Here is a 22,980-nt window from a genome sequence, read left to right on the forward strand (position 1 = left end):
TAAATGGGCAGGTGATGACACACACATGTAATAAACCTCCAGATTTAAAAGCAACTATAAACCCTGTTTAGTTACAGGCATCTCAGAAGTCATGGAAATATAAAGAGGAGTGATGTCTTGAAGAGTTACCTTGATCAGATAACCTACAGACAATATCTTTCTTTCAAGGAAATGCACAATCTACAAACACAAAAAGTTGGATAATAAATCCATGTGGCTCTTCCATTCAAAAGATCTCAGGGAAAGAATGCAACCTGACAGCAAGAGTTAGAGTTGCTGAACTTCTCCAAAATTAAGATTTCAGCTATGGGGCCAGCCTGGTTGCATAGTGGTTAAGTTCACATGCTCCACTTTGGTGGCCCAGGGTTCACCTGTTTAGATCCTGGGCGCAGACCTACACACCACCCATCATGCCATGCTGTGGTGGCCTCCCACATAGAAGAACTAGAAGGACTTACAACTAGGATATACAACTATGTACTGGGGCTCTGGGGAGAAAAAAAAGGGGGGGAAAGACTGGCAATGTTAGCTCAGGGCCAATCTTCTTCACCAAAAAAAAGGCATACCTAAAAAAAAAAGACTTTAGCTAAATTCTCTCTGCATGGGATAGAATTGCTCTGTCACTGCTCTGGGAACGAATATGGATATTTTCTTTCATTGTGAGGGGTATCTACATAAGATGCAGACATTACTGTCTCTAAGGCAATTTTAAAATATTGGCTCATTTTATAGCTGCTGGCACAGCTTTTTTCAGTGATTCAAGTTTCACTCCTCTGGCTATAATGAATCACAGCTGTCTGTTTGTACATTTTTCTTTCCTCCATTCACTGAACGTACCTGCGCCTATGAGTGTGTGGGTTTACTCTGCTCTGCATAATTTTCAGGTGATGAGGTTTCATCTTAGCAGAACAAATTGTAAAATACAAAACATACCCTGAAACATATCTGTAAGGGCACATGTTTCATTCATATATGTCAATTTGAGTACATCCTAAACACGTACATGTTTGATCAGTGTACAATGGAGAGTATGGTTTAATCATGGACATGATCCTTCCACCTGCCGACCACCACCACATCCACTGCACAAAAGAACTAGCTCATTGTTGGTATATGTCCAAAATTCAGGAACACAAGGAAAGGACTCTCTGTTCTCCAAAAAGAGCATTTCCCTACCAAGCCAACTTTGACTATACTGAAATGTACTTACATGACATAAAACATCCAACTAAGACATTCTCCATACTGAAGTAGGCAGTTTATTAGGCTCCTAATTTGCATGTCTAGAACGTGAACATGGGTTTACATGCGTTGTCTCACTTTGTGGCTCTTACATGCATGCAGTCTTCGGTCAGCTGGGCCTTTGACTCTACTTGTCAGTAATTTACAGCTAGCTCAATGTGAGTAAATGACAAACACGGAATGATATATAAGCCATATCAACAAATCCCTCCCAATACCATTAACCGTTTTTTCCAAAATCGTATACAACTCTCTCTTATAAAAAAATAAATTTCAGAACAAGGCATTTAATTCACTTCACACAAAAAATAAAGACGATTCTATCATTTCAGAGCAATGACTGTCCAACTATGGCTGAAAGATACACCCTGAGAATTAAATGATTTTAACGAATCCATTGAGGTTTATAAAGCTGTGTTAACCTAACATCGGGAAGGGACACAAGACACAGGCACAAACATCCCTGCTCATTTTGCTGTGCAATTCTCCAAGGATGCCATGTTATAAACATCCTCGTTGTCTTCAATGCTTGAAGCGTCTGTGGAATCGGGATCGCTCACCACAATTCCCACAGAAGATAGACTGGTAATGAAGGCGTGCATCCGCTGTGCATAAATGTCCCTAATGTTGAAGTAAGGTAGCTCATGACACTTCTCTGGTGGGTCCTCGCTGCACTGGTCCACATCAATGTCCTTTTGTTTCTGGTAGTACTTGGAAAACTTGTTGAAGATGATAGTGATAGGAAGGGCCACAACCAAGATGCCACAGATGATGCAGGTGCTGGCAATAAGCTTCCCAGCCAAGGTGACTGGGTGGGTGTCTCCATAGCCCACAGTCGTCATACTAATGGTGGCCCACCACCAGCAGATGGGGATGCTGGTGAGGCTGGATGTGTGTTCATCTTTCTCCACAGAGTAGATAAGCACAGAAAAGATGGAAATGCCCACAGATAGGAAGAGAAGCAGCAGCCCAACTTCATGATAGCTGTGTCTCAGTGTGGCACCTAGAGAGCGAAGTCCTACCGAGTGCCGGGCAAGCTTGAGAATTCGGAAAATCCTCATCAGCCTGAGGATCTGGACCACTTTGCCCATGTTCTCAATGTCCTCACTCTCTTCCTCCTTGGTGTCTACAGCCAACGTGGCATAGAAGGGAATAATGGAGACAAAGTCAATTATGTTCAGAGGGTTTTTCCAGAATTTCTTTTGACAGGGAGCAGCAACCAGCCGGATGACAAGCTCTCCAGTGAACCAAGCAATGCACGCAATCTCCACACCTTCCAGCACAGGGTCATCCACCTCTCCATCCTCATTCTGGAACTCTGACATGCTGTGAACACACATGGCCACAATGGAGGCCAGTACCACACTCAAGGAAGAAATGGCGATGAGCTTGGCAGACAGGCAGTAGGCTGGGTTTTCCATTCGAATCCAGATCTTCTTGCGGAGCTGACCAAATCGCAGCTTGTCAAACTTCTCCAGCTCCTTTTCAAACAGAGACGACTCTTCGAAAGAGGAGTCAGTACTCACATCATTGCTTTTCTGGTCCCAGTCCTTCTCGTGGTTTTCCTCCTTGCGTTCCTGGTAGCGATTACTGCAGCAGGAATCGATGAAGAGCTCATTGATGCCCCAGTACTCAATCTCCTGGCAGAACGAGAACACGCACAGGTCCTCCATGACATGCAGCTTCCCCGTGTAATAAAAATTCAAAACATATCTGAACAAGGAGGGGTTCCGATCAAAATAGTACTCCTTATCGGCCACACTGTAGTCATCGCACAGCTCCAGAATGGCCTCTTCTGAGTGGCAGGTGAGCAGCTTCCCAAGTCTGGTGTGAGGAAACCGCAGGAGGGTGCTTTGGTCAACAGACTGCTTAAAGCCCCCCACATTCAAGTTGACAAGTTCCTCGTCTTGTCCCGGGCGATGGAAAAACTCACCAAACACCATGGTGGATACAGAGGGCAGAGAGCTGGCTGGGGAGGGAGACGAGGAAATTCACGCTGCACCTGGAAGGAGCACAAGATGGCATTAGCACTGTCCCATCGTGCCTTGCCAAGCTTATTTTTATCTGCCCTTTCCAGGATGATAGACTACATTAAAAGCAAAGCAGAAAATACAATAAAAAGGAATACAGTATTGCACATTTTGACTAAAAGAAAATCAACACAAAACAGAGGGGTTTTTTTCAAAAACTAGGGTTGATAGGGCCATTTTTTAGGAAAAAGAAAAGACTGCCATATAACTTTTATGAACACTAATTTCTATTACTCTATTTATCAAGCATCCAAAATTCACCTCCCACCTCCCAAAAAAAGCAAGGGTCACTTACACAATACAAGCATCTCCAGTCTCACCCATAAGGCTCCGGCATTTGGGAATGCTCCACTCAGACATGATAGGTTAGTTGCTGGCTGGCTCACAGCTCATCTCTCCCTGTTCCCAGGGCTCGGTCATGCACCCTCAGAAAGAGCGCTCTCCTCTGCTTTGCACCTCACCCCCAACCCACACATCTCTGGGGTATCAGCTCAGCTCTTACAAAAGATGTGGGTTTCTCCTTATGCTCCAGTGTTCCACTCCTTCAAGAGAAAGTCCTATTCCCTATGTTTGTTGTGGACAATCAGAGAATATAATTATCTCCCTGTCCTTAAGTACCATATATCTTCAAGGTATAGTTACACTTTATGGGATGGGATTTCAGGTACATCCACAATGGAAGAAACTGACTTGGAGAAACCTTTTTAAGCTAATTGCACTATCAGTTTCCTGACACATACACTCTCCTCCCCCATCTCCTCCCTCGCATCACAGATGGTCTCTCACACACTTCCAACCTATGACACCCAAGTCTATGCTTGCCCAGCACATATAGCTTGTTCTCAGTCCTGATACTAACTAGGATGTACCAGACCCACTTCTCAGAGAGAAAATAATAAATTTTGACCATTATCCAATAGAATGATGCTTCCTTAGAGCAGATAATGTAGATAAAAGAAGGGTAGGAGACTATCAAATACTGAGTTCCTACTGGGTAATATTAGATGCTTTGTACTTATTATTTCATTTAATCCTTCCAACGCTATGAGCTAGGTGTATAGGAAAATGGATACTCAGAGAGGCTGAGTCTAAGATCACAGGATAGATAAATGGTAGAGCCAGGATTTAAACCCGGCTTGGATTAACTCCAAAGCCCATGCTATATACCCTCCATTTTCTTCCTTATTACAATCCAATAATCCAATATGGGAAGCACTATAATAGAAGTGACTCAAGCATCTTTGGGATTATTGAGAAAAGAACAATGACTTCTGTCTGGAGAAGCTTCATAGTAGAGGTTACCATCATCTCAAATGTTAAAGGTTCAAGCAGAGCTCAAAACAAGGGAAAAGGGCCTTCCCAACAGCAGGCACCAAAGGATGTGCAGAAGCCAGATTGTGAAGGATCTTGTATATTAGTCTAAAGGGTCTAGACTTTATCTTGTAAGCAAGATCTTAATCAGTGAGTGGACATGGTTGTAACTATGACTTAGAAAGACCACTGACAGCAGGGTCAAGACTGCTTGAGAGAAAGGCTGGGGCCAAGTAGATAGGGCTGCAATAGAGCAAGTGAGAGAAGGTGAGAGGACCTGACCTCATACAGCGGTGGTGTATAGAAGAGGAAGTGACAAATTCAAGGGCAGTTGATAAAGTGGAATTGACAGTACTTGGTGATTGACTGGAAAGAAGGGACAAGGAAGCAGAAAGGCTGAAGGAGGATATGTTTCCTACTTTGCATAAGTGGGTGGATGGCGACACCATTAGAGGAGGCAGAAATGTCAGAAAGGAATTTCTCCTTATGCTTATGGAAAGCCAAGGCTGTCAGTGAGACAAGAGATTCCTCCTGCGAAAAGGACACACTAGAGGACACAGCCTTCAAGTACGGCCCTCTGCCATCCACCCCAGGAGGAACCCGATGGTCACAAAGAAGGCATGGGCATCTGCTCTCGAGACATCAACACTGAACATGCTCCCACGAAACTAGAGACCACATTATGGCTTGACACAGCATTTAATAGATTTGCTGATCTCTTCAAAAGACTTGATTTTTTTCCGCCTCTGCTTTCTATTTTTAGTTAGATATCTTCTTTGAAGGGCCTAAATCAGAGCTCATGGCTTGGTCCAAATAGTTATGGAACTTCAGATCTCCAAAAGCAGGCTAATGCTCACGGCAAGGGTAGTAGTAAAATGTTCCAAGGAGCTACATTTAGCTAAGCTGGCATTAAGTTTTCATGGACGCTATCTTCTGGTGCCTTATTTTTAATCTCCTTGGCTAGCCTGGAAAGCCACATGATAGAAAGCCAGCATCAGTCTTCATGATACTATCTGCATAAGTCAGTCTGGTAAGCAGAGGGGATGTATCTGTTTCCCAATCATTCTGCAGTCGCTTCTCTACAGAACACTGCTATCACCCATGATATCAGTCTTTTTGCTCTGTCCTCCTTGCTTTTTATTCATTCCATGCCAGTGAAAGAGCCCATTATGAGGTCCAGTCATTCCACAAAGTCTAATCACCAAGCAACACATGTCATAAAACCAGGAGTTTCTTGCTGTGGGGCTTTCAGAAGAGAGAAAAGGGAAAGCATCTCTGGATCAGATCACATCCTTCAGCTCAGAGGCAAGCTGAGATTTTCCAAGTCACAGTGGCAAGAATACAGTGCTGCCTTCCCTGTGTGTCCACGGCAGCTGACAGGGGCAGGGAAGAAGGAGCTCCTGCCTTTACACACGGTTGGAAGGTCCCCTCTGATGCAGACAGTCCCTCGTCGATTACAAACACTCCTTACATCATGTGCTCCTCACTGCTACCCTGGGATTTTGCAGACGAGGAAGCAGGATCAGAAGACATGAGTGGGCATTATGCAGCTATTAAGGGTTAGAACAGAGGCCCAACCCAGGGCCCCTATGCCAACCCCAGAGCTCACGACTCTACAGCATGATGGTGCTCACATTCAAGGTGACATAAAGAAAAGCAGATTCAGAACATCATTATTTCCAAGATTCCTATATTCAGGTCAACATTTATTTAACAGCCATTCTTTTACTCCTATTCAGAAAATATTTACTAGATCAAAGTTATCTGTATACGTACTTATGTATATTCATAATTTATATATTTATAAATTATAAATTTACATTTGTATAAGATGTATATATATATATATATATATATATATAAAGGTATATACATGTGTGTGTATAAAGTCAACCACACACATACTAAATAAAAATATGAGTCAATTTCTCTATAAGCGGGATAAACTTTCCTAATGCTGACTCAAAATATAGAAAAAATAACAAAAGAAATAAATTTTATTATATAAAAGCAAAATTTTTTGTGTGAAAAAACATGCCATGAGCAACATTAAAAAGAGAATATGGGAAAAAATATTTGCCACTTATATGAGAGACAAGAGGTTAATATACCTAACATATAAAGACCTTTGGATAAAAAGAATAAGAGCAACAATGATAAAAATGGACGATAGAAACAATAACAACAATGGGAAAACAGACAAGGGATAGGAACAGACAGTTAACAGAAAAAAATTAAATGTGCCTTAAAAAAGGAAAAAGAATGTTCTACCTTGCTCATAATAAGATAAATTCACATTAAAACTATGCTGAAGCATCATATCTAATCTATCTAACTGGAAAAAAGTCCAAAACTTGGACCACATACTCTGTGAATGAGTCTGTGAGGAAGCAGACACTCACACATTGCAGGTGGAGATGCAAAAGAAAGGAGAATCATTCTGGAGGGGAATTTGCTAAGATCTAGCCAAACTGCACACACATTTACCCTTTGACCCAGCAATCTTTCTTGTAGAAATTTCTCCCAAAGAGAAACAGGCAAAGATTGAAAACACTTGGATAACTGGAAACAATCCAAATATCCATCAATAGATGATTCGGTGAATAAGTTTGGCCTATCCCTCTCTCTATATACGCAATAGAGTGATTTTTAGAATATATTATTTAAGTAGGGGGGAAAGCTAGTTAGAGAAAAATGTATGTAGCATGCTATAATTTATCTACAAAGGGAAAGTTACGACTATATATACATATATACACACATATACCCATGTATACACACATATATACATACACACACACACACACACACATGCTTATGTAAAGAAAAAGAAACAGTGGAAGGATAAACCAAAAATGAATAAAATGCTTCCAGATATGGGAAGAGAGCAAGTGGGCATAGCAGACAGTGTTGGAAGGTGGACTGGAGAACCATGTAAATGTTTTACATAATTACAACACAAAATTAAATAAAAATGAAAAATAGAATCCCTAAAAATTTAACCTTACTGTGTAGCAAGTTGGTCATTAACCTCAGAGAGCTGAATTATTTAGAGGTTTTTTTAAAACATCATAATCTGACTGTACATCCCTAGTGCTATACACCCCAGGACAAATAAACTGTAAAATCTTAAAATGTTTTTAGTATTCATATTTGTATAATTCTTCTGAAACTTTTATATACACACACACAAAGGGTAAAGCAAATAAATGATTATGTTAATGCCATTAGGAACCCTCAAGATTTGGGTGCAAAATAAAAGAAACACAAATATAAAAATCAAAGAAATTAAGTAAATCCAACAATCCTAAATTTGAATTGGAAATATCAGTATAACTCATGATCTATTTTTTATTAAAAGAAAGTCTTATTTCCATTGAACAGGCCTAGAGCAAAATGACTAACTCTAGCAGATGCTGTAAAGCATCACCCCATCTCCCCTTAGGAACTGAGGCTCTCACACCTGCTGGGAGTGTTAATAGCTAGAGGCTCTCAGCTAAGTCCTGCTTTGGGAATCACTCTTAGCCAAGGAGAGTGGCCTTGCCCAAGGTCACACACCCTCCTCAGGCCAGCTCACATCCAATAACTTATCTATGAGGGGCTATAAAGACCCAGCATCCTTTTCTCAAGGTAGGCAACCCAGCTCCAGAGCTCTCCATAGGATCAGCTGAGATTTCTGTTGCAACTTTATCTCAGTTCAACTCCTTCCTCTGTGCAATCCTCCTTCCTTCATTTCCCACAGATGCTGATCCCAAGCGCACCTCCCAGCAGACTTCCTGCACATAAATCTCTGTCTCAGTCTATTTCCTGAAGAACCCAACTGAAGACACCAATTCAGGAGCATTGAACATCTTGAGTTCATGCAAATGAAGCATCAAAATACAATTTCTCACTAAAAGAACAAGAGCTCCTTGAAGACATAGCTAATCCAAGGTCTGGGGCAGTAACTGGACAAGATAAGCCTGGAATATCTTGTTATACCAGAAGGCAAGGAAGCTATCAACAAGGACAGGGCAAGAGCCAAAAGGAGATTCCTACTGGTCAAAGAAGGGAAATTTGTGCATCAAAAACAAAAAAAATATCCAATGGACTGAAACACATCAAGCATGCTAAAATTCCTGAGTTAGTGATATTTTTAAAAATGAAAGAAATAGATTGATCATGTTTGGAAGGTGCTTGAGTACCAACCCATTATTCTGTAATGCAAGAAATAAAGAGAAAAATCAAACATTTATCCTGCCTTCCTGCATGAATTGCACCTTAGAAGAAACATATAGTAGGCAATGAGGAAAATTTTTCCTTATAAAAATATTCCAATAATTCAAAAACAATAGTAACAGAAACAAGTAAAATGGTACACCTGAAAATATTTATCTAGATTTAAAAATATAAACAGGTTGAAAGTAAAAGGATGGAAACAGTACCTGAAAGAGAACAGAAGTGGTTATACAACTATCTACAAAACAAAATTTAAGATAAAAACTGTTACTAGAGACAAATAGCATTTTATAATAATAAAAGGGTCAATTCATCAAGAAAGCATAAGAATTATAAATACAGATGTACCTAGCAACAAAGCCCAAAAATACTATTTGCAGATGACGTGGTCATGTATCTAGAAAATCCTATGGGATACACACACCAAAAATAGTTATTAGAACAAATAAATAAATTCAGCAATGTTGCAGAATACAAAATCAATATCCAAAGATCAATTGTATTTCTATACATGAGCAACGAGAAAACACAAATATGAAATTAAGAAAATTCCATTTACAAAATCATCAAAAAGATATTATGTAGGAATAAATTTAACAAAAATGGTGCAAACTTGTACAATGAAACCTACAAATACTATTGAAAGAAATTTTAGACATAAATAAATAGAAAGACATCCCAAATTCATGGATTAAAAGATTTACTATTGTTAAAACAGCAATAATCCCTCAAACTAATCTATAGGTTCAACACAACTCTTATCAAAATATTTTGCTGCCTTTTTTTCAGAAATTGACCAGCTAATTCTAAAGTTCATATGGAAATGTAAGAGACCCAGAATGGACAAACAATCTTGAAAAAGAACAAAGTTGGAAGACTCATATTTCATGGTTTCAAAACTTGCCACAAAGCTACAGTAACCAAGACAAGGTGGTACTGACATAGGATACACAGGTTGATCAAGGGAATAGAACTGAGAATCCAAAAATAAGCCCTATCTATGGCCAACTGATTTTCTACAAGAGTGTCAAGCAATCCAATGGGGGAAAAATAGTCTTTTCAATACATGATATTAGGACAACTGGATAGCCACATGCAAAAGAATGAAACGGATGCCTACCTCACACCATATGCAAAAATTAACTTAAAGTGGATGAAAGACCTAAGGATAGGTACTAAAACTATAAAATTCTTACAAGAAAATACAGGCATAAAGTTTTGTGATCTTGGATTAGGCAACGACTTCTTAGATAAGACACCAAAATGACAATAAAATAAAAGATAAATTAAATAGATCGACTTCATCAAAATTAAAAATTTTGTGCTTCAAAGGACTTTATCAAGTCAGAGGACAAGTATTAAAAAAGTGAAAGACAATCCACAAAATGGCAGAAAGTGTTTGCAAATCATATATCTGATATGGGTTTACTATCCAGCATAGATAAGGAACCCTTAAACTCAACAATAAAAAGACAAAGAATCTACTTAAAAATGAGCAAAGGATTTTAGTAGACATTTCTCTGAAGATATACAAATGCCCAAAAAGTGCATGAAAAGATGCTCAACATCATTAGTCATTAGGGAAATGCAAATCAAAATCACAATGAGATATCACTTCACACCGCTAGGATGGCTATAACCAAAAAGTAATAATAATACAAGTGTTGTATTATAATACAAGTGTTAGTGAGGATGTGGAGAAATTGGAACCTTCATGCATTGCTGATGGTAATTTAAAATGGTGCTGCCATTTTGGAAAACAATTTAGGCCCATTTTTCAAAAAGTTAAATACAGAGTTACGATAGGATCCAGCAATTCCACTCCTAGGTATATTCCCCAAAGAACTGAAAACATATGTTCAATCAAAAATATTTACATTAACGTTCATAGTAGCATTATTCATAATAGACAAAAAGGGGAAACAACCCAAATGTCCATCAATTGATGAATAGTTAAACAAAATGATATATCCATGCAATAGAATACTAATTGGCCATAAAAAGGAACAAAATACTGATTCATGCTACAACATGGATGAACTTTGAAAACCTTGTGCTAATGAAAGAAGGCAGACCAAAAAAGGCCACATATTGTATGATTCCATTTATATGAAATATCCAGAATAAGTAAACCATAGAGACAGAAAGTAGATTAGAAGTTGCTAGGGGTTGGGAGGAAAGGAGAATGGAATGCGACTGCTAATGGTTATGTGTTTCTTTTATGGGTGATAAAAATGTCTGGAATTAGATGGTTGCACAACCTTACGAATATACTAAGAGCCACTGAATTATACATTTTAAAAAGGAAAATTTTATTTTAAGTGAAATATATCACAATAAAACTATTATTTAAAAAGGTATTCCAACTAATGAAGGAATAATAGAATTAAAATCTCACTATTTTGCAACTCATAGTGAAATAACAGATCCAGCAATGATTACAAATGGCTGCTAAAATGCAGATAAAAAACTGATGGGGAACTTCATAAGAGGTAGATCAGAGTAACAACACCTGAGAGCAATGATCAAGCTTAGCATAACAAAAAAGAGACAATTGGATATAACGTGCCTCCTGATAGAAATATATATACACAATTTTATAGTATTACAACCCCCCCAAAAAATCAGGGCAAAATTTTATGGAGACTCTAGACTTACCAGTTTAAATCAAATAGAGATTTCAGAGGGGCATGTTCAATGACACTGTAGGGACACAATCAACAAAATTCACACTGTGGAAACTCGTACAGGACAAATGACCCAGATCAAACAAGGGACATATCAAATAGATCCAATATGTGGGCTTTGTATGGATCCTAACTTGCCAAATGCTTAAAAAATATATGAAAATCAGGGACAATTGCACACCAACTAAACACTTGATAATATAAAAGAATTAAGGTTAATTTTTCAACCTGCTAAAGGTATTGTAATTATGCTCTTAAAAAGAATCTTATCTTTTGTAATATATATTCTAAAATTTTATGCATAAAATTGTACCACATTTGAGATTCATTTCAAAATAATCCACCGAGGGCACCGTAGGATGTGGGGGAGGAGGTTTGACATTGATCATACAAGACATTGCTCGGGCCATAAATTGATAATTGTTGCAGCTGAATGATGAGTACAGAGGACTTAAATGTATTATTCTATTTTTATATATGTTAAAGTTCTCTATCGAAAATGTTTTAAGAAAAATTTACTAAGCACCTTTTTTGGCTGTTCATTGTAGTAAGTGCTTTCATATACACTCTTGTCCATTCTTTAATTCCCAGCAGCTCAGTCAGTACCTGGACACTAGTAGACAATGAGTAATGTCACTGAATGAATGAATCACTTCCTTTAACTCTCCAATAATCCTAAGTGGTAGATCTTATGTCCCCATGTTGCCAATAGAAAAACATGAGGCTCAGCGTTTGGCCAACATTGTTCAGCTTTGATGGGGCAGACTGCTCGCACTATACCTCACATATGAGTATTTAAATTTTTTTTTTTAAGTGGGAGGGAAGAGGGACTGGCTGATCTTCGAATTGACATGTTTTATCAGTCATGCTTGTTAAAGAATGCCATACTCTTTGGTAGGGGTTTGGTACTAGCACGCTGAGAGCTCATGGGGTCTCCAATCAGACACACATGTGGGTACAAAAGGCATTTGGCCACACGGTAGAAAAATCAATTGTTATTTTCATTCTCTTCCTCAAAAAGAGCTTAGGCTCACTGTATCAATCTCTCTACCTACTATCAACCCAAATCACTCGTGGTGAGAACACTATATACTGTATTTGGCCACCTTGAGCTTCTTGATGTTTGTAAGATTGAAAAGAAAGAAAAAGATGTCAAAAGTCCAAGATATTCACTGGCAGCTTAAAAGAAAAACCACATTGAACCACTTCTCTCCAAGTGGCACCTGTGAAGCCATTTCAAAGCTATTAACCTCTTACTCACCTCTTCCTAGTCCACTTCCCTCTCTCTGCTTTATGCTCTCAGACTCACTTAGAAAATACTTTGAAAACTGTGTCTTTTCAAGGCTGGCACGTATACATGCACTGTGCATGAGTGGCTTGCTTTGCTCAGAAGTATAACAAATAGAAGTCAGTATTTTATTGGGCAGAGCCACTTTTTAAAATCAATTCCACAAAAGTAAACAAAAACCTAGATTCTTTTTTCCTTCCCATTTGCCCACAATCTACATTGGTCCTTTCATCAAAGAAAAAAATACGGCATTTTTTAGCACTAATATTGCCATCTTTTTGGAGCATTCTTCTAAGAGCTATACTTCATTCTACTAAATTTAAAAGAAAAAATCATTTATGCATTTAAAATGGGTAGATGATGCTAAATTCTATTTCTGGCCATTCCATGTAAGAATATTCCAAATAGAACCAAACAAACGTAAACAGAATTGAAAATCTAAACTCAATCCACACCCACGGATTGAGCACCCTCCCACCAGGCACCTTCCTTGGTGATCATCTTCTCTTACAGCAAGCTCCCTGTGAACTGGTGTGAGCAACGAGTAAAAAGAAAATCGGAAATCCATGAAGGCCAGAGAAGAGCAGAGAGTATGACGAAATGTCAATGGCATTGAATTATCCATTATGTGGATTTGAAAATGGAGATTCTGGTGGTCGTCGGTCCAGCCCTTTGTGAATCAGAGTGTTTTTTGCAGCAGCTAAAATAGTGCAATTCTGAGAAACAAGCAGCTGTTTATGAGACATCTAGAAGGACATGTGCAGAGCCAGAGTGCAGAACACATGGAACTTCAAAAAGCCTTCTGAATCTGAGTCTTTGTTTCCAGGGATCAGAATTCCCTGGGCATCCTGAGGCTCCTCCATGGAGCCATTCCCTCCAGTAGCCTTCCCAATGGTTCAGCCCAGCCAGTGAGGAAGCCAGGGCATAACATGTGAGTCCCATTGGGCAAGTAGACAGCAAGGAAACTCCCCACTAGGTCTGCTCCAGGTCTGAAATGTTCTGACAGCACAGGGCACAGCTGACCATACATTAATGGCCCAGGTCCAAGTAGTCATTGGGGTCCCAGGTTGCCCTACTTCAGAACATTCATAACCTGAACCCAACTTTTAAATGTTGAGCTGAACGAAACAAACCCACCAGGTTCCTTTATCCATGCTGAGTTTTCAGAACCAATTAAAGAAAAGAGAGAAAATCAAGGACTCCAAAAACTTGTGTTTAAGCTGCCACTTCCCAGCTACATGACCTTGTGTGGATAGATTCTTCATCTATAAAAGATGATAAACACACCTTGATGGTAAATTAATAAATGCAAAAATATTTTGAAAACACAAAGCACAGGATACATGTAAAACCTTATTCCAAAATAGGAGATTAAGCTAACTGTACCTTTTCCCCACTATCCCCTACCCCAACTCCTTTCACTCTCTTGCTCCCTCCATGTGAGACAGTCACATTAGAGTGGTCTTCACTCCCTCCAGACCTCTATTTACTGTGGCTGCTCCCCTCTGGAAACTCCAGCCCTCCCTGTAATTCACACAGCTCATCTCCAAGCAGAGGGCTGCTCAAAGGACTGAGTGATTAAGTGAGCCAAATACGTAGCAATCTGTCCTATTTGTAAAAAGCAAAGAATCACAGACAAAAGATTTTCAACCAGAAATAGGAAAAATGTGGACTTTACCACAAGAGTGGAGCCTTAACTGCAGTAGGTACCCACCAAGTCTCCAACTGAGTCATGTTACATAGAGGAGCCCACATAAATGGCTGGAACAGTGAAGACCTGCCATCCAGGGGCAGGAGTTTTGGAGAATTTGAATGAGCCTAGGCCAAATGAATAGTTCTCCCCCCAACTGCCCCACTCTACTCACCTTCCCCCACTGCTCTTCAGGTGTGCTTTTATTTTGGCACCCACACAAGATATTGTAATTTCTTTACAGTTCTCCTTACCCCCCACAAGTCTGACCATTGCTATCACTAGACTCTAAGCTCTTCCATGGAAGGGATCACGTATTGTCATCTCCATAGCACAGCCCCTTCTGCTAATTGCTGCCCATAGTCTAGTGAAAGATACTCACTTCTATCTGGAAGAATTAACAAAAGCTATCACTATTTTTGTCGAAGAGCTAGCAAAATGATCTAGACCAGGCAAGGCAAAATGAAATGCCTCCAGTGGCCAAGCAGGTAAGCTGAACAAATGAAGCGGGCTGGTTGGGGACTGTGGTGAACTATCCAGAGGCAGAGGCTACTCAGCGCCAGAGTGCTTCGTAAGAACAGAGGGCCAGTAAAGGTGTATCTTATAGTGCTCCGGAGAACCTGGAAATCCTGATTTTTATGTGGCATAGCTCAACTTTAATTAGAATTGATCCAACATGTTTTCAACATTATGTGGCTCAAACAAAAGTGTGTCTCTGTGCCAGGTGCTCTTGCTAAGCCTCCAATCTGGGACCGGAGCCAGACTCTCACCAACCCCAGCTCCACAGTTCCCATTTTAAGCCAGACTGACTCAAATGGACACAAATGAAATCTTGTCACAATAACAGTAGTGTTACTCTTTCAAGACTGAACTCTAAATGTCAAAAGGGAATAGGGGCAATGTAGAATATGGAATCTTCCATAGTTGGCCTGCTGAATCCACCAGTACAACCCAACCTAATCCTTCCAAGCTGGCACTGTCCCTTCTCCTTTAGTCATCTACCCCAACTGCTCAGTGGATTTTACAGTCAGAATAGTCTTCCTGGTGTCTGACCTTCATTTTGTCACTACACTGTAAGGTTCACTCTCCCCTTCCTTTGATAAACAATGGTGCAAGAGAAAAATCCAGAGAGGCAGCTCTTACCCTTGTGGTGTTGATGTCACACACTCTGCCCTCATCCTGCCCAGTAGAATATCCATCGTCATCCAAGAAGTTCTGCTCTTCTTCCTTCACTGGAATGTGTGGTGCACATAGGCATTTAGCGGCCAAAAAGAAGATAAGAATCCTGTTTTCTGGTTGTCCTGGCCAAATCACTGGCTGGGAAATCACTCTCACCTGCAGAAGAAACCACCAGTCAGGCTGTAGTTCCAAGGAAGAAACACATCCAAGACATTCTATCTCAGACTCGGTGCTCTGGGCCCTTGCCTGATTAGACCCATATCTTAGAGCCCCATCTAACTCTCAGGGAGGGGGCAGTCTTTTCCTCCCACGCAACCATCACTCCCACTGGACATGTGGATAGAAAGACATTGCGAAGCCCCAGGACCTGATTCATAACAGCAGCTGGCTTAAGGACTCTCAGACCTTGACCACAGGGGACACTTGGGACATCCCCACTGACCCTGAGGCCAACAAAACATCCAAAGATAAAACAAGGCACAAGCATTAGGCCACAGTCACTCGCCTCCCACACAGTTTCTTACAGGAGTGTTATTCTCCTAGCTAATTCATCAAGGATATATTTATAAACTTCCAAATGAGTACCTTTTAATCCATTCCAGATACCAAGTTCTGAGTGTGACTGCCCTAATAGAATTAACACTGCTGCTCTAATTTGAAATCAATAGGTTTTAAAGGCTGGCCAAATTCAATTTTGCTTTATTAGTCCATTGCTGTATTTCACAGATCAGAAATGATACCCATGCTACATCAGAGCCCTCTGGTTAAGGCACGTGCATGTGTGTGCATGAGTGTGTGTGCCTGTGTGTGTGTGGTGTGTATGAGGGGAGGGTTAAGTTTGTATCAAAACAAAAGGACAAATTGCAATTGCTCTCTCTGAATAAGTTAAAGAAAGAAAAAAAAAAATTCCAAATCCCAATGAGGTAAGCCTTGCCTCATGTTGATGCATTCCCATAGATTTATACTGGTATCTAAGCATCCAGCCATTGATTTTCATGTTTTGCAATCAACGCTAGGTCCAAAAGAGGGGTTGAAGGGGGAGAAGAAAAGATTGATTCTGAGCTTCAGAAAGGAAGTGAAAGAAGTGCCTCCGGCTCTGTCAGTCATTAAACAAACATTCATTCTAGTCTGAGATCTGCTTGGAATTATCCTAGGCACTGAGACTACAAACAAGACACAGTGCCTGCCCCTGCCTCCCCTCCAGGAGCTCACAGGCCCAAACCAAACAATAACAAGTCATGCTGTCCTACCAACATCAAGGGGGCAACGGAGGGGGAGCAAAGCAGGAACAGAGGTTCCAACAAGGGCCAGAGCAATCCTTCAGTGAATTTCCACCTCTAATGGAGATGATAGAAAGGAAAGATCCAGAAAAAAATGTAGCTCTACCAAAAATGAACTTCTGAGACAGGACTCTTGGCAGAAGAGGTAGAGAAATCTCAACAGGGGTAAAGAAAATCAATTCAGGAGCTAAAGTCCTCCCTTTCCTCCTCCTCCTCCTCCTCCTTCTCCTCTTCCTCCTTTTTCTCTTCCACAGCCTCCCAGCAGCACACTATTAGGTCAGCCTCAAATATCTGCGTTCCACTGAAACGCAAAAATGCTGCTGTGTCTTTTTTAAAGGATATAGCACACGTGTATAGTCTTCTTTTCCCTATCAGGCACCATTCCAAATGTAGCACATTTTAAGGGAAGGTAAGATTAATCTGATTGGGACATAGTTAACTGCAAATAGCTTTGATATGACTATATCAATTACTGAAGAAAAAATTAACAAAGTACTTAGGCTAATCAGCACTTCCAAGAAACCCCAAGCACTGTGGGCACTGGCTCATCACAGAAGGACAGGGCTGGCCCAGTGACAGACCATGAGGTTCGCCAAGTATATCTTTTTTTACAGAAACTGGTGCCCAGTAGGCCTTCCATCAATGTCTGATGAATGATAACATCCCAGGCAGATCCTTTCTCTCTCCTTCCCCCCAAAATTCAGAATTCTTGTGCCTTGCCCCATTTTCCATCACCATGACTCCTGTCCAAAAAAACCGGATGCTTGGAAGACATACATCAGTCAATACCTCTCAGTGTGATGCTATGCCAATTCACACCCGTCTCAGGGCATTCACATTCCAAGTGTGACCTCTCCACACAAAATGATAAAAAATGATAACTATCATCTTCTGAGTCCCTACAACATGCCAAGAACCTTCTCAGGAGTTTCACACACATTTCCCCTATCCTCAACCCCTCTACGTGGTCATTCCCATCTTATGGGTGGGACAGTGAGGCTCAGAGGAGCCATTTGCCCAAAGTCCCACACCCAGTGAGTGCCAGAGCCCAGATTCAAACTCAGGTAGGTCTTTCTGATTTCAATTAGTGTAGAAAATCAAGATCTACTTTTACTAGTTGGGGGAGGTTAGGGAAGGATTAGGAGAGGTGGAAAGAACGTGGCCCAAACTAGCAGGCTATGGGGAAGAAAAATATGTACATCCAACACATTCTCCCATTCCTGCTTAACAAAACCACTAAATGTTTCCATTTCTCTATGTTCCTAAGATCCCTATCAATGTATAACTAAGAAGAGAGTATTGCTTGTGATTCTGCACTTAAGTAGGTTTCTGACTTTGCTGAGTGATTCAGCAGGATCCTGGCAAAACCTGACAAGCTCACTCAAGTATTGCTGGCCTCTGCAGAACTCCTCTCTTCACAACGAAAAGGGAGACCCTCTGCAGCATCCTTGGACTTCCCTCTAGCCAGGCTCTATTTCCTTGCGGGTTGACTACAACATTCAAACATATACAAAATGACTGCCTCCATTACTGAGAGGGAAAAGGTGAAGATTTAAGTGGCATATTGGACTCTTCCATCATCCAGAGAGCGGGTATCCAATCCTGGAATAGAACGAGGAAAATTAAATGGACAAGCACACAGTACACAGGAGTGATCATGACTACCTATGCCCTTCTCCCGGAACTCAGAATCACAGGAATAAGGTTGCCCTCCCAAAATTACACCACAAAATCAGTGCCTGAGAGATCAAAGCAGACACTCCAAGTGACATTGCAACATAAGTCTGTGTCCCCTGTACTTGCAAAGAATCCTGAGTGTACTTGTCACTGCCCTGCTCACATTTTTCTGAAATGTTGTGACCTCAGTGCCACCCACTAGACTGAGAAGCCTCCAATTAGGGACAGTGTCCTAACATCAATCTTCATATTAATTATCCCCGTTACACAATGGTGCTTGACACATTTTTATTGAACCAATTCCTCTCCCCTAAGCCAATAAGACTAAAGAGTGCATTAATTAAAAGAGTCAATATGGATAATGGAAGGCAGTTGATCAGCAATGGAAGCAGAGGAGGAAAGTGTAAAAGATCAAAGTTAGTTGCCAAGACCCATCCCAGTTCTTTCTAAAGGAGAAGAGTTTATCCTGAAGACGCAGCATCTCCAACCCGATGTGATGCACCTTGAGTGGAGTTTTAAGTGTCCAGACCTCAGAGGTTCAGGTATCATTAGGCAGCCAAAAATCTCCTCTTGTTCTGCTTCCAAGCTCCCCAAGGCACTTCCTGGCAACTTGAGCTCCCAAGCACCTGGCCAACAGGGAACCAATGAGCTCTGAGACCAGCACAAGCATCACTCTGTCCTCTAGTTCTAGGTACTGGTGAAACTTAATAAGGGAGGAAGAGGTAAGTTACTCAATGTCCTGTGAGTCTCCATGCGAGTCAACCTCCCAGAGTCTGATTAGCTCTGGGACACCTGAAAGTTAGGATCTGAAGTTGCAAGGCTGAGAAAGAGCCTGACCCTAAACTGTGATTAAGGGTAGCAGGTGAACAGCACCTTTGAGCACCCTCCTGGCAGCCAGCCAGTTTCCCTGGAGACATCCTGACCCTCCTACCTTCTACAGCAGGATTTCTCAGCCTCAGCAGCATTGACATTTTAAGGCCAGATCATTCCTTTTGTGGAGGCCATCCTGTGTACCGTAGGATGTTTAGCAGCATCCCTGGCCTCTACCCACTAGATGCCAGCAGCACACCTCCTTCTGGCCCCCAGGGTTGGTAACACCAAAACATCTCCAGAGATTGCCAAATGTCGCCTGGAGAGCAAAACACTCCCCAGTTGTGAACCACTGCTCTACAAGGAGAAAAGAAAGACCTCAAACATCTGTTTGGGAGCTGTAAGTTCAGAAAGCTCAGAATGACAGATTGTACTAATACTTCATCCGCTGACAGGGGCTGGGGATATTCTCCCGAATACTTGTTCTTCTAGAATTCATTTCCAGTGAATTCCGGTGGCATTTCCAGTGTCATACAAGCAAAACTTTGCAAATGAGGAAAGATAAAAGCAAAGTTAACCTTTTGTTGAAATTCAAAGCATGTTTCATGCAATTTGAGTCCAGAGTAAAGGTTAGTGATTTTCTCTGAGTGTCTGTCTTACACTTGACAACATTGTTGGTGCTGGAATGACACCCAGTGCACGTGCACTAATACAGTTTCAAAGACATGGCTTACTACAGCTTTCTGCAGGCACTGCTATTCCTCCTGACCAGACCCACTCCTGACCAAAGCTCCAATCTTGTGGAAACTCATGGACACCCCAGGAAAAACGCAATTATGTGTCAGTTTTGTAGTCTTGCCACTATTCATCAATCACAGACCAGTTTTCAATAAAATCTGAGAGTAATGAAACAATAAGAAAAATAACAAAAGGTGAAATTCGACCCTACCTCTATCTTACTTAACTAAGGAGAATTGTGGTCCAAGGTTTTGCTTAAATAAAATGAAACTATCACAATCAGACTACTATAATTGGATTTGTGTGCCAGAAGTGTTATACTTATATTTAAATTCTATAATCCAAAGCAATCAGAATAATACAACTCCTTCCAGTGGATTCAGACCCTAGATTACTAAGAATATCTCCAAACTACTTACTTTTTCCAAATTATCAAATTTCAAGAAGTATCTTAAGTTAATATGAGAAATCCTTGAATTAACAATGATTTTTTTTCTCTATTTTGCTCTATCTCAAGAAGATAATAAAAACTTCTCAGGATCTAATATATTTGGGGATTAAAAATAAATTTATAGAAGTTCTGGTCTTCAGAGAAAAAACCAGTAAGTGCTTTCCAAAGCAAAGACTCCAAATCATATTTGAAAGGTTAATATAAATTACATTTCTCTTGGCCATCCAGAGTGAATAAATGCAATGCCATCTCCAGAAATCCCTAAGGGTAAGTAAACCCCACTCCCCTCTCCTTGGGATCTGTGTTCCTAGACAACCTCCCCGGGGAGCAGAGGGAGGCAGCGGACTGCTGCTGAGTACCTCCAAAGACAATCTACAAAAGGAAAGCCAGGAAAAGCCCCATGGAAGGATGTGCATCTCATAAGAGCACAGGACCGCACAGCCACTGACCCCAACATAGTCCCCCACGTGTTGACAGGGCTCTGGGGCCACCCTGAGTGGCCCACATGACTGCCGCCATTCCAGTGGCCCCAGGAAGGAATTGCCCTGGACCCTCCACCTTGCAGGAGTCCCCCTGCAGCGTGGCTGACCAAAAGCAGGGGCTTAGGCTGCAGCAAATCAGCCCACCTGGGGGCTTTTGAGTGTGCCCTCGGCCTCATCTGTCCCCATATTTTCAGTGGCTGATGCATCAAACATCTGCACTAACACAGGGATAAAATGAGCAACGAAAGCAAGCAGTTTTGGAGGGAGTAGGGAAAAAAAATATTACACAACGTTAATAGTGGTGTAAATCAGTTAAAGGAAACCTTCTGGAGGACAGCGTAGCAACATGTATCACAAAATCCCACAGTCTCACATTTTGGAATATATCCTGAGGAAATAAAGCAGACAAGTGTGCAAGGATGTAAGTACAAGGATATTCACTGCATCATGAATTATTCACAAGAGTGAAAAGTCAAAGGCAACCTAAACGCCCGTCAACAAAGGAATGGTTCAATAGATTCAGAGGTGGCCATGCCGTGGAAGACTCTGTGGCCATTACTAATGCTGAAATAATGACAGTAAGAGCTCCCACGTACTGAGTCAGGCCCTGAGTTCTATGGGTCAGAACACATTTAATCCTCACAACACTCGTACAAGTAGTATTTATAGTGGATTCATTTTACAGATGGAGAAACTGGTAAATGGAGAAAACTATCTACAGGGTCAATAGCTTATTAAGTGATAGCTTCAAGTTTAAATTCAAACAATAATGATCTAAAGCCATTCTCTTAACCACTATGCTCCACTGCCTGTAGACTCATGAAAAGACAGTCACAATATGCTAAGTGAAAATAAAAATAAGTATAATACAATATATGGCTTGATCTGATCTTTATAAAATATGTATGACTTTATAAAGTGAAAAAAAATCTGTAAGAATATACACCAAAATGTTAAATACATTCTGTCTGGATGATGAAATTTGGGGTGATTTTTGCTTTCTATTCTGTACCTCTCAACAGTGTGTGAATTTCTTTACAAGTATTATAAAACTCTTATGAAAATAGTTATTCTACTTGGGAAATAGGAAGTCCTAAGCAGCCCTGGTCGGTATTGGGGGAGGGGGGAGGGGGGTGGGATGGACATGACGTGAACTTACGGATTTGGGTGAGATCGAATGCTCCGCGGATGTCCTCCTGTGTCATTTGCAGCTTCTGCTTCTGCTGTTCATTCACGTCTGCTTTCTGGCAGGCATGGTCCTGGGAACTACGAAGACAAAAGACAACATCACTCTTGCCCTCAGAGCTTAAGGAGCTTAGAAGAGGTTGTAGGAGGGTAAAGAGGTAAATAAATAGCTGCACTACAAGGCAGCGTATGTCAGGTATCAACGAGGAGAGGAACCAAGAAGGTGCCACAAAAGTTCAGAGGAGGTAACAGGTCCCTCCGGGAAGTAGGGACAACCACATGAACAGGTGGCATTTGAGCTGAGCCCTGAGGTCGGGTCAGATATGAACAAGTAAAGGAGACAAGTAAGAGTAAGGCCACTCTCCAAGGAAAGGCAAGAATACGTGTAGAGATGTGAGGGCTAGAAAGCTGTGGTATGTACAGGGAGCAGAAAATACATGAGTTTGGCCAATATGTAGCCACATGACCTAGAGATATTTATATAGATTATTTCTTCTTAGAATATAAAGAACTCTGCCCTTACCATCCACACCTGTGTGAGCTAGGAATTAACCGAGGTGCAAGATGTCACTGGGAAGGGAGAATGGATCTCACGTGCCATACAGAGAATCTGCTAAAACTAAGGGACCATATCCCAGGTCTCTGAACTATTTAGCCACAAGGAACCAGTCAGAGAAAGATAAAAAAACCTCTTGGAGCTATCACTGTTCCT

The 22,980-nt window shown here is 40.9% G+C and overlaps 1 protein-coding gene across 2 annotated transcripts in view; it reads right to left on the reverse strand.

Annotated features, from left to right (window-relative positions):
- Window positions 1-1,260: 1,260 nt before the first annotated feature.
- The window catches only part of KCNS3 (potassium voltage-gated channel modifier subfamily S member 3), a 36,770-nt gene continuing 15,050 nt past the window's right edge, over window positions 1,261-22,980 (reverse strand). The window contains exons 2-5 of one of the 2 annotated variants that reach the window (XM_046660449.1): window positions 22,243-22,349; window positions 15,610-15,801; window positions 11,460-11,504; window positions 1,261-3,244 (exon numbers count right to left, since the gene is read on the reverse strand). In XM_046660449.1, the coding sequence (XP_046516405.1) occupies window positions 1,710-3,185 (1,476 nt within the window). In that variant the 5' untranslated portion in view covers window positions 3,186-3,244; window positions 11,460-11,504; window positions 15,610-15,801; window positions 22,243-22,349 and the 3' untranslated portion in view covers window positions 1,261-1,709. The remainder of the gene's footprint in view (window positions 3,245-11,459; window positions 11,505-15,609; window positions 15,802-22,242; window positions 22,350-22,980) is intronic. The other variant, XM_046660448.1, reaches the window with a different exon arrangement.

This window comes from Equus quagga, chromosome 5 (genome assembly GCF_021613505.1).
Source record: "Equus quagga isolate Etosha38 chromosome 5, UCLA_HA_Equagga_1.0, whole genome shotgun sequence".
In the NCBI taxonomy this organism is placed as follows: domain Eukaryota; kingdom Metazoa; phylum Chordata; class Mammalia; order Perissodactyla; family Equidae; genus Equus; species Equus quagga.